Source organism: Protopterus annectens, chromosome 1.part2, assembly GCF_019279795.1.
Source record: "Protopterus annectens isolate FY-2018-M chromosome 1.part2, PAN1.0, whole genome shotgun sequence".
Lineage (NCBI taxonomy): Eukaryota > Metazoa > Chordata > Ceratodontiformes > Protopteridae > Protopterus > Protopterus annectens.
This window is the reverse complement of record NC_056727.1, coordinates 526692876-526707103: the sequence shown is the minus strand read 5'-3', so window position 1 is coordinate 526707103 and position 14228 is coordinate 526692876. Positions and strand designations below refer to the sequence as shown.

At 38.4% G+C, this 14228-nt stretch overlaps 1 protein-coding gene across 1 annotated transcript in view; it reads right to left on the bottom strand.

The window, feature by feature from the left end:
* Positions 1 to 13713, bottom strand: part of THUMPD2 (THUMP domain containing 2) — an 898882-nt gene extending 885169 nt beyond the window's left edge. The window contains exons 1-3 of the mRNA XM_044060164.1: positions 13521 to 13713; positions 9512 to 9657; positions 7123 to 7255 (exon numbers count right to left, since the gene is read on the bottom strand). Coding sequence (XP_043916099.1) covers positions 7123 to 7255; positions 9512 to 9657; positions 13521 to 13713 — 472 coding nt within the window. The remainder of the gene's footprint in view (positions 1 to 7122; positions 7256 to 9511; positions 9658 to 13520) is intronic.
* Positions 13714 to 14228: the final 515 nt, after the last annotated feature.

Below are 14228 nucleotides of genomic sequence, written 5' to 3'. Positions count from 1 at the left end.
TTCCATAAAGACATCATCCACAACATCCAGAACAGGAAGGATAGCTAAAGGTCTGTGCTGTGGTAAATCTAAAAATTCCCTGAGTCTCTTTTTGGACTGAGGATAATTCTGGCATTCCCAATGGAAATACTCTCTCAAAGTTTGTAGGGTATCACCAAAAGAAAAATCCTCCAGAGGAGAGGCAGAAGGAATGGATTCCTCTGCATCTGAATCCTCATAAGCAGATAAGGGCATGTCTTCATAATCAGAAACCTCAGAGTCATCGGACTGTCTGATAAAGCTGCTGGGAACAAGTCTCTTTTCCTTCTAGCAGGGGAAGGCTGGCTTCCCCTAATCATCATGATAAGGTCTTCTGCCATTTTAAGCATCTGTGATTGTGGCAAGGAAATAGGAGCTTGAGTCTGGGTCGTCGTTTTTTTAGGCGTAGCTCGTACTCTGGGTCTTAGAAATTCAGTAGTTTTAGAAAGAACTGAAGACACGAAAGTAGTTGGTTTGTGTCGAATATCGGTAGTGCAAAGAACTTCCTTAGAAACCGGTGCCTGCACAGCGGCTCCGGACCCATCCAAGGTAGAGACATCCGCAGGTTCCGTAATCAAAGAAGAGTCTCACGGCATACTGGACTCCGAACGGGTCTCAGTACAGCCTGTGAATCCATTGAAGTGGGCACTAGGGCTGCGAAAGCACCCCACTGAGTACCAGCGAACTGGCGACTAGCTTAACGGAAGCGTTGTCGGCGGTTTTGGACCTGTGCGGTCTGTCTCTGTCTTTATTGTTATGTTTTCTTCAGAAGATCGGTAGTCGGATAGCTTATCGAAGCCATTTCGGAATACGGAGATCGACAGCAAAAGTATTTAGCTACAATAAGGGCCCGATGACGAATAGTTTGGGCGTTGAACAAAGCACAAAACCAGCAGTGAGGGACGTCATGGTCTGGGCCTAAACAGGTGATGCAGTAAGAATGGAAATCTCAGTGTGGTATTTGCTTTCCACAGGCGAGACAATTGTTAACTTTTTCTGACATCAGTTAGAGCAAGAAAAAAGGATCCCCAATGGGGTACTTAGCTTTAGAAGACTTCAACTTCAATTTTGGAAATGAAAACTCAGGTAGCAGCCGACTGGCACTCGTGCAAACTGCTTCTGCTTTGGGCTCCTCGGCAAAAAAGACTGATGTAATGGCGTCGGCTGACTGTTCGTATACCACTGACGACCTGATGTCAGTCCTGGAGCGACAGCAACCGATGCAGAAATACTAAGCCTCTGGTTTTTGGGCTGACTGAGGGCTACCCCTGGCAGGATAACCCAAGTGTGATGACTGCAACAGTGAAACACGGAGAACATCTGTGTGTTTACCTGCTTGAGCTGCCCTATTTTGAACTGGATTTTTTATCAACAGGATTGAAAGCCTGCAATAAGACTCCTGGCCAAGGTAAGAAAAACATCCTTAAGAACAGATAAAATGTCTTTAGATGAGCAATGTCTAATATTTTATTTCTTTCTTCTATGGGCATCCCTGGAAGGACACCAGCTACGAGATGGCAATTCATCCAAAGGAAGAGGCTTCTTTTTCCAGCCACCCCTGGAAGAACCTCCCGTGAAAACTCTCAGATCCAAAAAAGATGGTTCTCCCATGACTGGAATGGAAACTGGAACAGACAGAGAGGACATGGTTAACCCTCAATCCATGGTGGCTGAAGGGACTATACTACATGAACCCGGAAAAGCGAGGGAGCAGTCTGATGAACAGTGAAGAGCCACTGCAGAATGACTCACTAGCTGTTGAGGCACTGTAAAGGCAAGGGTTCCTTTTCTGCTGTTTTCTTTTTCTTTTTAGGTACAGTGGGAGAAGAAACATCAGGATTTGTCTAAGCCAAGGAAGAAGCCTGATTGACGGTAAGCGCTGCTGGAAGGAGTCAAATCGGAAGGTAAGTTTTCAGACAAGTGCTCACAAGCAACACACACACACACACACACACACACACACACACACACACACATGCACTTACCATACAGTCCCACAAAATTCAAAAGTAAAAGTATGAGCAACAGACAAATCCCTGTCAGAACTATAAGTATCTTTCATAGAAACTGCACTGACAACTACAATAATTGATGTAAGTTGTCACACAGTGTACACAAACACTCCAAATTAGTTTTAAAGCACGTAAAAACACTTCCCAACCTCTAAAATCTTACACGTCAAGTAAAACATCTCAAAAGCAGTACATTTTCTCACAAAATTAGCCCCCCCCATTCAAAAATAAACTTAACAAGAAACTTCTGATATTAATAAAACTGCCAGTATTTTTACAAGGGAAATACCAATTTTAGTCAAAAATAAAACTACACTTAAAATACACTATAAACTATAATATTTTTTATATGGAAGGGCTCAGCTATGGGGATATACCTGCCAGAAATGAAGACTGAAGCCAATTGCTGTTTCTGTGAAGTCACAGAGCTTGTTTTCCTCAAAGGGGCAAGAAAATACTGCAGTTGTCTGCACTCTGGCTGCTGATTTCCCTCAGGAGTAAGTGAAAGAAAAAGAGACTAGTTTTATTTTTTACTATTTTTAAGAATATAAAGGTAAACCTATTAAGTAAGCCTAGGCCCAGAAAAAACGATGAATTTCTGAAAAGAAAATATGGTAAAAATGCAAATACATAAATATATAAATAAACAAATAAATAAATAAACCCTTCCTGAAACCAGGAAATCAGAAACCTAGGCCCAGAAAAAAAGATGAATTTCTGAAAGGAACTTATGATAAAAACAAATAAATAAATAAATAAACCTTCCTGAAAGCAGGAAATCAGAAAAGGACATTGAAAAACACTAGAACAGTAGAAGAAAGTACTTAGTTTTTAAAAGGAAAGAAAATAAACTTTATAAGGCAGTTTATGGACATTTGATATCAGTTTGAGCTGAAGTGCAGCAATGATTGATTGACTGACTGAAAAAAGATCTGGAGATGTCATGCACTATGGTGCACTATGGTACAAGGGAAGGTTACACCTCTCAACTGTTCCTGATTTTGCTTCATATTTTTGTACTGTCCTTTGTAAAATTCTGATTTTTTTTTTTTAGTAAATCACTGGCAATTACAGTCAATCAATAATGCTTGATATTACAGTTATATACTTATTATTCAGAATATGTAAGATGTTGCAAAATACGAAAGTTATGTACTTACCATAATGATACATCTGAGTTGTCTGATTATGTCCTTCCTCAATGGATAGGTCTTCAAGATCCATCCTCAGATTTGACTTTGGATGCTTTTAGACTTCTGGATTCACAAGTCAGGCTCCTCTCCTTACCCACAATCCCCTCCTCCTCAGAGATGTACCCAAGATTATCTCAGACTGAGTTTGCCCATAACACCTGACACAACCATAGTTAAAAAAATAAATAAATAAAAGGGAATAAAGTAACCAACATCCAGGACACAATGGATGTCTAAGTCAGAACAGTGTTCTGGAACTGAAAGAGTGCAATCCCTTGTTCAAAGGCAGGTCATACTATCAAACCAAAAACATCAAACACAATCTTCCCTGAAATGGAAGGGGGCTGGAGGGAAAGAAGTTGAGGTAGGAAGGAAGCAGACAATACAGATCCATCATTACGGTAAGTACATAAGTTTTGTAGCTGATGTTGTCTGTTTCCTCCACTCCTTAATGGATGGGACAAAATCCCCAGCTACTTAGCTTTCAGTATGGTTTCACAAAAGGATATTCAGGAGGAAGGCAGAACTAAAAGTTCCCTTATTCTTGGACAGCAAATCCAATTTATAACGGGATATGAAGGTGTGAATGACAGACCAGGTGACAGCAGCATGAATATCATCAATTGAGGCCCTGGAAAAGAAGTCTGAGGAAGTTGAGATAGATCTAGTAGAGTGAACCTTGACTGGTCTAGGTAGTGTCAAGCCTTTTTCTTTACATACATAAGAAATACAGTCAGCTAACCATCTTACTAAAGACCTTGCCTCAAAAACTGACTTTGGTAAAGAAGACAAAAATTTGGTCCGTCTTCCTGAATGTCTTGGTACACTGGAGGTAGCAATGCAGTTGACGATGCACATCCAACAAATGAAGCATACATTCTCCTTTATTCAAAAAATTTGGAAAGAAAATTAACAGACTGATGTGTTGTTTAAGAGATGTCTCTGTAGCTACCTTAGGCATGAAAGATGGATTAGTCGGTATTGGCACCATGTCCTTGTGGAAGATAATGTACAGAGGTTTACAAGACAAAGCTTGAAGTTCCAACACTTTCCAGGGCAAACAGCAAGTAGAAAGAGTGTTTTCCAGGTCAAAAATGTAATGTCCACCCTGGCAGTAGGTTCAAAGGGAGACCGGATTAAAGCTTGGAGTAAAATGTTCATAACCTAAGGAGTGGGAGGATCCTTAAGTGGGGCCTAAATAGGAAAGTACCACTCAAGAAAGTTGCACAGTTTCAGGTATGCTATGGTTGCATGGTTTTCTACAATATGAAAATCTAAAATAGCTGCTAAGTGAACCTTTACAGTAGAGTAACTGGCCCCATCGAGAAAAATGGAAGATAAGAAATCTAAGACCGCTGAAACAAGAGCTGAAAAAGGGTCCAAATTAATTCGGAAGGCCAAGATGGAAAATGTCTTCCACTAACTCTTATAAATTTTTCTAGTAGATGGTTTCTAAGAAGAAGTGAGAATACGGATCACATGGGAAAAAAGACTGGACTAACTAGATATCACCGGAAGTGCAGAAACAAAGCAGTTAACCTGAGGGCTTGAATGTCAGGGTGAGACATGCCGAATGGGTGAAAGAGAAGACCTGGATCTGGGTTCAACATCCAAGGTGGGTGTATCAAGTGAGGCCAGAGGAAGGGAAATCAAACCTGTCAAGGCCAGAAGGGGGAAAATGAGGATGATCATGATCTTCCTCTGCAGTGCTTTCTGTAAACATTTTGGAATTAGTGGGGAAGGAAGAAATGCATGGGGGGCAAGCATGCATTAGAGTGTCTCTCAGTGACTCCTCCTACGGGATAAAGAAGGTAAAGAACCTGCTGCATTTGGAATTGATAGGAGAGGCAAAAAGATCGCAGCATGGGTGACCCCACTGATGAAAAAGTTGTTCTACCACTGATGGAGAGAAAGACCACTCATGAGGTTAGCAAAATTGATCTGCTCAACCTGTCCACTAAAATCTTGGACTTCCTCAGTATGTGCGTTACTATTAGAAGTGTGCAAAAACTTTTTGGGTACAGGAAAAAATACAAGTAAAAAGTACACTATCACAAAGGGAGGACTACCAACGATGAGACTATAATTAATACTGTACACATAATAATAAGAAGTAATAAACTTAGCTGAGGCAAGCCTGAGCCGAGCAAACCACTTCTGTTCTCTATGAGTGTCAAACGAGATCTGAGGTAATCTTGGGGACAAGAGGGGATTATGAGCAAGAGAAGGAGCCTGAGCTGTGGATCCAGAAGTCTAAAAGTGGTCGTGGCCAGATCCGAAGACCCATCCATTGAGGAATGGACGAAACAGACATCATCAGATCTGTTGTTCAATTAACATTTTAAATTAATTACAGTAATATTTTAATACTGTCCTTGATCTTGAACCTTCTTCCCCCCAATACTTTTGACTTTGTCCATAATTCTTGAGCCATGAAAGTCGAGTTACGCTTGGTAGCTTGGTTAAATTTTATTTGTTGAGTGACCTTACTGCCTGTGGCCTTAGATCTACCTATTACTGATGATGATCTCCTCTTACCCATTCCTGCTACCTTAACCCTTTAAGTTATTCAGTATGTCATAATACTGTACAACTCTTCACGATAGTAAGTCAAGAGATACTGCTATAACTGCCACTTATTGTTTCTTTCTATACTTTGACTTTTATTTTTTTTGTTATAAGGTCAAAGACTGTACCTTGATTCTTACTAATTTGCTGTCACTTTCCTGAACCATATTGTATATGCTGTTAATACTGTTTTGCACGTGGCTATTTATACTTCTTGATGTCTGTGGATCATAATTTCAGAAAAAGACTACTGAAAATAGGACCTCCATGCTTGGCATTAATGGTAATAAATTAAAATAAACAATAAATAAGACATTTATATACCCTGCAAGGCCTGCTTTATAACATAGGCAATAGGAAAAAAAAAAGACTCCTTTCTCTTTAAGACTGAATACAGTGTTGTAGAGGGATAAAGCACCAACTACAACCCAGCAGACACAGGTTTAATTAGTGACTCGGGTGACTGACGGAGTAGCAGGATGGGACAGGCATGCCCATCCTGGGTGGGAAGGTACTTGTCAATGAAGCTTCCTAAGGGGAGGTGTGGTCTACAGAGAGGAGTTGCCCTCGGAAGTGGTCAAAAAGTGGGGGTGGGGGGTGGGGAAAGGAAAATGGGTAGGGCATATGAAAGCACACCACCTGGAACAGAAGCAAAGACAGATAAGCACCTGGAATGTCCTTGAATGCCACAACCAGCCCCAGCAATTCCAGATTAAGTCGGGGGGGGGGCTATGAGACTAGCTGGTAGACATGTTGTGGACGTGGAGCACTGGGGGTAAGACTGATGTGCAAGGGGGGGGACCAAAAGAAAGCAAACAGAATACAATATCCACTGAAAGTAAAAGTAAATTCCTTCAGCATATTAAAACTGACTCAAGGACTTTAATATAACTAGGTTGGGGTTAAGGGGTGGATCGATGGCAAAACTGTTGGGGGCCATTAGTGGCTGTTGCCAATGGGGAGTGAAGCATCACTGTAACCAAGGACTTAAGTGGCTGCACTTGATTTTGTAGCTTGTTAAATGAATGTATTTATTAGATTAGTGTGATCAGTAACTACAGCAAGGAGCTTGCAGAAGCTCTCTGCTACAGTTCATAGTCGAGTTCATTTTGGTCATCAACTTTGAATCGAGACAGTCTGGGGACAGTTCAGGGCATGGGATAACCTAGCTATGGCTCGGCAAGTAGTATTTCACTCTATATCCTGTTTCTCAGTACATTTTATATGTGATTCCTCATTGTCAGTCAAGTATTTGAGTTTAACAAGAATGGACAAAATATCAACAGTAAACAACAAAGACTGAAAGATGATCAAAATGTTTTATGACATACCTTTGCTTCTTGATACAGTGCATGGAGGCTTCTTCTTCAAAAGCAAAAATAGACGTTCTGCAGATTTCAGTTTCAGCAGCTGGCTTAAGGCAGCATTAGTAGTAAAGAACACCTTTCCTGAAATGTACTCCACCTAATAAGAAAAAATGTGTAAATTATCACTTAAATGTATAAGCAATGCGTATAAAGAAAAAAAATCCAGTTAGTTGAAACATACCTCATAATACAGCATAATAACTAAGGCCTGCATGGTATGTATTGGCTCAGCAGGTAGCAAAGTTAGTTGCATTTTTGCTGGAAATATCAAAAGGCTGAGCATTCCATCTCTATTCCAACTGCTTGAATTTATGTTCCCAAAACTGATACTGCAGTGCAGCAGGGGGATACTGCACTCATGAGGTTCAAAAACACTGCCTTATAGATGAGATGTTAAACACATCCCATCTGCCTCTAATGTTGACAGCTCAAGTGGATGTAAAAAATCTCATGGCACACAATGTTAGTACCAGTGAGAGTTCCCGTGTTCACTTGGACAGAATACTGTCTGTGAAAAGTTTTTTGGTACCCCATCCTACATGGAATCTGTGCCAGAAGAGTCTTTGATCTGACTGACACAGACTTTCTCAAAGATTTTAGCTGAAGATGGAAGCAGTGATTTCAGCCTGCATATATCTGGAGTAAGGGCCTCAGGAACTTCAGGAAAAGGGATCACAACAGTTTCCTTTCCATTTGCAGGGCATTTCTAAGTATGATAGGTGTTAAACATTTGAACTTCATCACCTGCAGAGATTTTAATAAATCAAAGTCCACATCTGGCCTATCATCTTCATGTTCTGCAAGAAGCAGCTTTGCCTGGCTGATGAAATGGGAATTGACCATAAATTACATATTACCTCTCTCTTGTGTCGACTCTAGATAGACAAAGAAATGATTTCTCATGTAAAGTATCCAGTCTAACTTCAGTAAACTCTACAGATAGCATAGACGTGTGAGATACTCTGAGTGCTTTCAACCTACATAGAGGTCTTCATCAGAATAAATTTACTCAAAAAAACAATCAGCTTATATAAGCTAGACCCATAGCCATGTGACCAACTACCAAACTGAATTGGTTACAATTACATGTGTTATGTCTTTTTCCCCTCAAAGCACAGTCATAATTCACCACTCCATTCAAACCAGGATAGATACTGGCATTTAACTGTATCTGCCATTTCAGCTCTCTATATTCTAATTAATAATCTCTGTCTCCACTGAAATCATCAGGTACAAAATCAACAACATGAAAAAATGAACTTTTAAAAACCTGCACAATTCATGGAATGCTTAGCCAAAGCATTATATCTTTCTGTTTAACTGCATAAAGATGTTCATCCAAACATTTTTTTAAATGTCTATTACTTTGACCGATATAAAATACTTCACATGACGTACATTATGCAACATATACTAAACAAATAGAATTACATGTGAAATAACCTGGATCTTCATATGTTCTGTGTTAAAACAATAAAAATGTGGACTGTCCACTACATATCACCACATAGAACAATTCTGACATTTAAAAGTACCTGTTTTTTTGTGATGTACTTATTGTTGTAAAACTGTTTGTCTACATAATTATTTAGATTCTCCCTCCTTTTGTTAATAAATATAGGTTTCACACCTATTAATTCCATATCTTCACTACATCTAGCTAAAATGTACCAATTATTCACAATTCTTTTTATACTGGAACTGTCTACTGAAAAAATGTATAGACCCGGTCCAGTCAATGTCACTTTTACTATTTTGATTTTTGTCACTAGAAGTCCCTGCAAAAATGTTTACATTCTTCCTCTACCAAATGTTTTGGATATCCTCTCACTATAAATCTCTTATGTACAGCCTCTACTAACCCATCCAGTTCTTCAATGCCAGTAGTTGCTTGTTTGGTTCTATGCAACTGACCTTTACCTAACTGTTTCAAATATGTGGGGTGATAATGTTGCAATGTAGGGTGGCTTTACTAGCTGTCTTCTTCTGAGAGACTTTTGTAAACAACAAACTCTGACTTTCCTTTTCATATATTTCAACATCTAAAAGGTAGACTTTTTGTATACTACTCTGATAAACCCAAGAAATGTGGTGCTGTTGCTGACCTCCCTAAGAAATTCAACCAGTTCATTTTCACTACCTTCCCATATGAAAACCAGATCATCAGTAAAGCTATTGTATGATCTAATTCTTTGACATCCTACAAAGTCATTGAAGTCACTGAGAACATTTTCCCAATATTCCATAACTAAATTAGCATAATTGGGTGCCAACCTTGCACCCATAAAAAACTTCCATCGAAAGAAAAACAGTTATGTAAAACTTGTTCCATGCATTCTGTTAAAAACCTTACTTCCCCTATAGTGCATTCAATGTCTTTGGACAACATGTACAATACCCACTCAACTTCAATACCATGTGGAATAACTGTGTACAGTGACTTAACATCCACATTAACCAACAGCTCAATTTTACTTATTTTATCTAACTTGATCTTGTCTAAAAAATTGTCACACACAAAAAATGACACATTTATGACCACTTTAAGCAAGGCTCTATCATCAAATTTGGAAACAGCCTTCAGCATGGATGCTGTTGAGGCCACTATGGACAGGATACTATACATATATACAAACAACTATTTCAAGCATAGGCATTAATGCCCTTCTAGCTTGCCAAAATACCTAAACACGTGTTACCATAATAAGTGTCCAGGCTTCTTAAAATATCTAAACTAGTACTTGCTTTAATGTAATTTGGTAGTTTGTTCCATGCATCAGCTACTCTGTCAGAGAAACACTTAGTACACTTCTCATTCCTATAGAATCTTCTACAAAGGTTGTCTGATGATTCTATAGTACTTTTTGATAACCCAAACATTCCCAGAGGTAGTCTCTAAATGCCCTTCTTCTTTTCCCGGTTAGGGGTCGCCACAGTGTATCACCTGTCTGCTCATGACTGGCAGAGGAGTTTTTACAGTGTCAAGTTGCCAGCCCGGCGCCCAACCTTCCACAGAAGGCACACACACACGCACTCACACCTAGGGCCAATTTAGAGTGTCCAATCCACCTGCAGCATGTCTTTGGGATGTGGGAGGAAACGGGAACACCCGGAGGAAACCCACGCGACCACAGGGAGGACATGCAGACTCCGCACAGAAGGCACCCCAGCCGAGGATCGAACCGGAGAACCTCTTGCTGTGAGACGACAATGCTAACCACTGCACCACCGTGGCTGCCCAGTCTCTAAATGCCCTATATACCTGAATAAGATTTCCTCTTAGATATCTGTAAGAAACACTGTACAGGTTCAGATATTTCAGTCTTTCATAATAACTTCAGTTTTCACATCCATGGATGCCCTTGATATATTTCCGCTGTACTCTTTCCAGTTTACTCATGCTTGTTTTTTTATAGGGTTTCCATATTATTCCATACTAAATTTGCGTCTAATACAACTAACAAATAATCACTTGATCGTTTTTGATTTCCTAGACTTTATAAATCTCTTTATACATCCTTCAGTTCTATAACTATCATTAATGAATTGGTTGATATGATTAGAAAAACTCATAGCTGGATCTACCCATATACCCAAGTCCTTAAGTGAGTCTACAGTTTCAGTCAGTGTGTGCTGTATTAAATATTCATTTTTCAATTTATGTCTCCCAAATTTCATATGCCTAGTTTTTTATGTACTTATCAAAATGTTATTCTCCTGTGCCCAAATGGTCAATTTAGTCAAGTTATTTTGCAGACATGTCTTATCTGTAACAAATGTAATCAGTTTATCCAATTCCAGGTCATCTGCATATAGACTGTAGAACACCTCAGATGAAAAAGTTAGGTCTGAAAGACACAATATAAACAAGTAAGGGCCTCGGACAGAGCCCTGAAGGACACCCTGACTGTAACCAAGGATTTCACTTGTCCAGTTGCTGTATGACACCTGCCATGTCCTATTTGTAAGCCATGCACCTATCCATTTTATCAAGAGTACATCAATACCTAGTTGTACTTATTTACTGATCAGTGATTTTTGCATGACCCTGTCAAATGCTAAAGTTAAATCTATATAAATCACATCATAGCACAATTTTTCATTCACAGCTGTTATTATATTGTTATAGAACATCGTGTTACAGGTGGTAATACATCTATTTTCAACACATGCATGCTGATATATGGTTTCAAGTACCAACCAGTTCTAACAAAAATCTATCCAATATTACCTTATCCACTATTTTTCCACAACATAAAAGTAGATTTAAGGGTCTGTATGACTCTGGGTTTTTCCTACTTCCCTTTCCCTTAAAGACAGGTTTAATAGGTGCATGTCTCCAATCTTGAGGAATCTCCCCATATTTATATGATCTAATGAATAACAGATATAACAGTGTAAGGTCTTGCTGAAGTATCGTCAGGTCATTTTTACTAATTCTGTCTCCTCCCTGTGCTTTATTTGGATCCAGTTTGTGCAGTTCCTTTACAATATAATCTAATCTGATTCCAGTATCTGGGGTTACCTGGATATCACTAGGACAACTTATCACCCCTTTTGTGGAGCCAAACTGTTTTGCATAAGATTTTGTAAATACATCTATAATCAGTTGTGTCTGAGAATAAATTTTAGAATCTGCACACAGTTTATCAATTTGTATGTCTTTACTCCTTCCACATCCTTCCACATCTTATGTATCTATAAAAGGTTCCTATTATGCTCGATATCTTTATATAAATTTTCTTCAATTTTTTTTCTTGATCTTGTCTCACACTATGCTTACTCTGTTTGTCCAGCTTATTTCAGTTTTCAAAGTTGTAGTTCGCCTCACTTCCATTTCTTACATCTTTTGTCTCTCACCTTAATCAGATATCTTGTACTTATGGAAATATATCTCCCTGTTGTTGTATGCCTAGATCCTGATGTTAAACATTTTTTTTTGCACTCAAGCAATTTCTCTATCAAAACTTTCAACTTTCCATCAGCAGTTTTTCCACTGAACACCTCAATCCAGTTAGTTTTACATAGTGACTGTTTTGCTTCCATACAATTTGTAATTAATCTTCTGTGCATTGGTTTAGATTTCAGTTTGGCAGAATTATCTAGCAACAAATTAACTTTTATAACCCCATGATCACTGCACATCAATGGTGGTAAAACTTGACTTGAAGTAGCAGTAATTTCTTTAAGAACACAAACAATGTCTAGTATGTTCTGTCCCCTGGTAGTTTTTTTTTTACAATTTGAAGCAATTGTTGTTCCTGAATATACATTGTGAATATTTTTCTTACTAACGTTGTTGAATCAATATTATTCCTCTCTGTTTCTGGCAAATTTAAGTCCCCAACTAATAGTATTCTTCCCTCTTGTGTTTCATGCAAGAAATGTATGAATTCCTCTAGGTCATCTGCACTTGACTTTGGTCGTCTATACATTCAACAACTGTTATATGTTCCAGGGTTGTCTTTACTGTCACAATTACACAATCTATATGATTGGTGTTATCACTGAACAAGTAATAATCACAGGTTTCATAACGATCTTTAATCCCTATCATAACACCTCCACCTGAATTTTTGTTCGAATGTCTGTTACAGTAAAAAACATTTATACTCTGACAGAACTGGTTTCCAGTCATTGCTCTTTAACCTGCTCTTTAACCATGTTTCACAAACAATGACAATATTAATCTTGTGGGAACATAGCAAATTTTCCAATAAACAAACATTATTATTAATGCTCCTAGCATTAACAACCATCACAGATGCATCAAACGTTGCTGTGAACTGTTAAATTTTCGACCTGGCAAAAATCCTGCCTGGTGTTTGTCAAATATTTCAAAATATCTGCTGCAAAAAATCTCTTCCCTGATCTTGACAAATACAGGCCATCCTGTCTGAACACGTGTGCCCCAAATTAGGCTTTAATGCTGTACACATTTCCATTTTTAAAAGAAGACATTTTTTTTTATGTAGGTATTTACCCAAAAAAATATTTTCATTCACTGTGACCTGACTATCCTTTCTATATGTGGTTTGTGAGAAATAAGTCCTAATACCAGTACACGTTATACTATCTAAGAGGGCTGTCAGTTCCCTGCTAACAGTCAGATCCTTGCAGATGACATAATTTGTACCACCATGAATAAAAATGGATCCGTACTCTTACATCAAGGTGTTCTAAGGCTTGTCTCACATCTTCTATTTTTGTTTCTGGCAAGCATAACACTATTCAATATTCATTACCTTCTCTGCAAATATAAGCATCAGTTCCTCTAATAACTGAATCTCAAATTACAAGAATATCTTTGCTGACCAGCTCTGAAGAATCTTCAGCTTCTAATAAAGTAATATCTGCTGTACCAATTGTTACGAAGGACAGATCTTCATCACCATTAGTCCTATTAATCCCACGGTTTTCATTGTGTATTAAATTTTCATCCAGCTGACACAGTAAATCCACAGCTTGAGCTGTGTAGTCAACATCTGTCGTTCTCTTCTTTTTTCTTGCAGTAATGTTATTCAACCTTTCACGTTCAGTTTTGATTTCTTCCATTTCACCCACCCCTTGTCTCTTTGTTCTACCTTCTATTTTGGAAAAATGATGCCTTTTTCTGTAGATTGAAGGTTTTCTGCTAGAAAAATATTATCATTTCCTGTCACCAGTGTGTTATATAACAAAGCCGTGTCCTTTTTAGTAAGTATTCTCTTTACTTTACAAACATTAATCATTTTCTTTTTCTTCCTTGTTATTTGTTGTGAACTTCTTCCTTTCTTTCTTTTGTTTCCTTCTAAACAAACCGGATCCTCAGACTGCTGAATACTTGCATCCAGAATTCCAAAATTGTCAGGGGCATCGCCTTATTTCATAGGGGTTGAATGATCTTTACAGACAATAGATGCATCATTTCCTAAATGTGTTCTTTGTTCTATGCCTAACATTATTTATCTTACCGGTCCAGTCATTAATATATGAAACAACAGTTCTCCAAGCCATGTCAATTGCACATGTGCAATCACCATCATTAAGTCGAGATTTACTTCTAACAATGGTAACAAATCATCCAACTT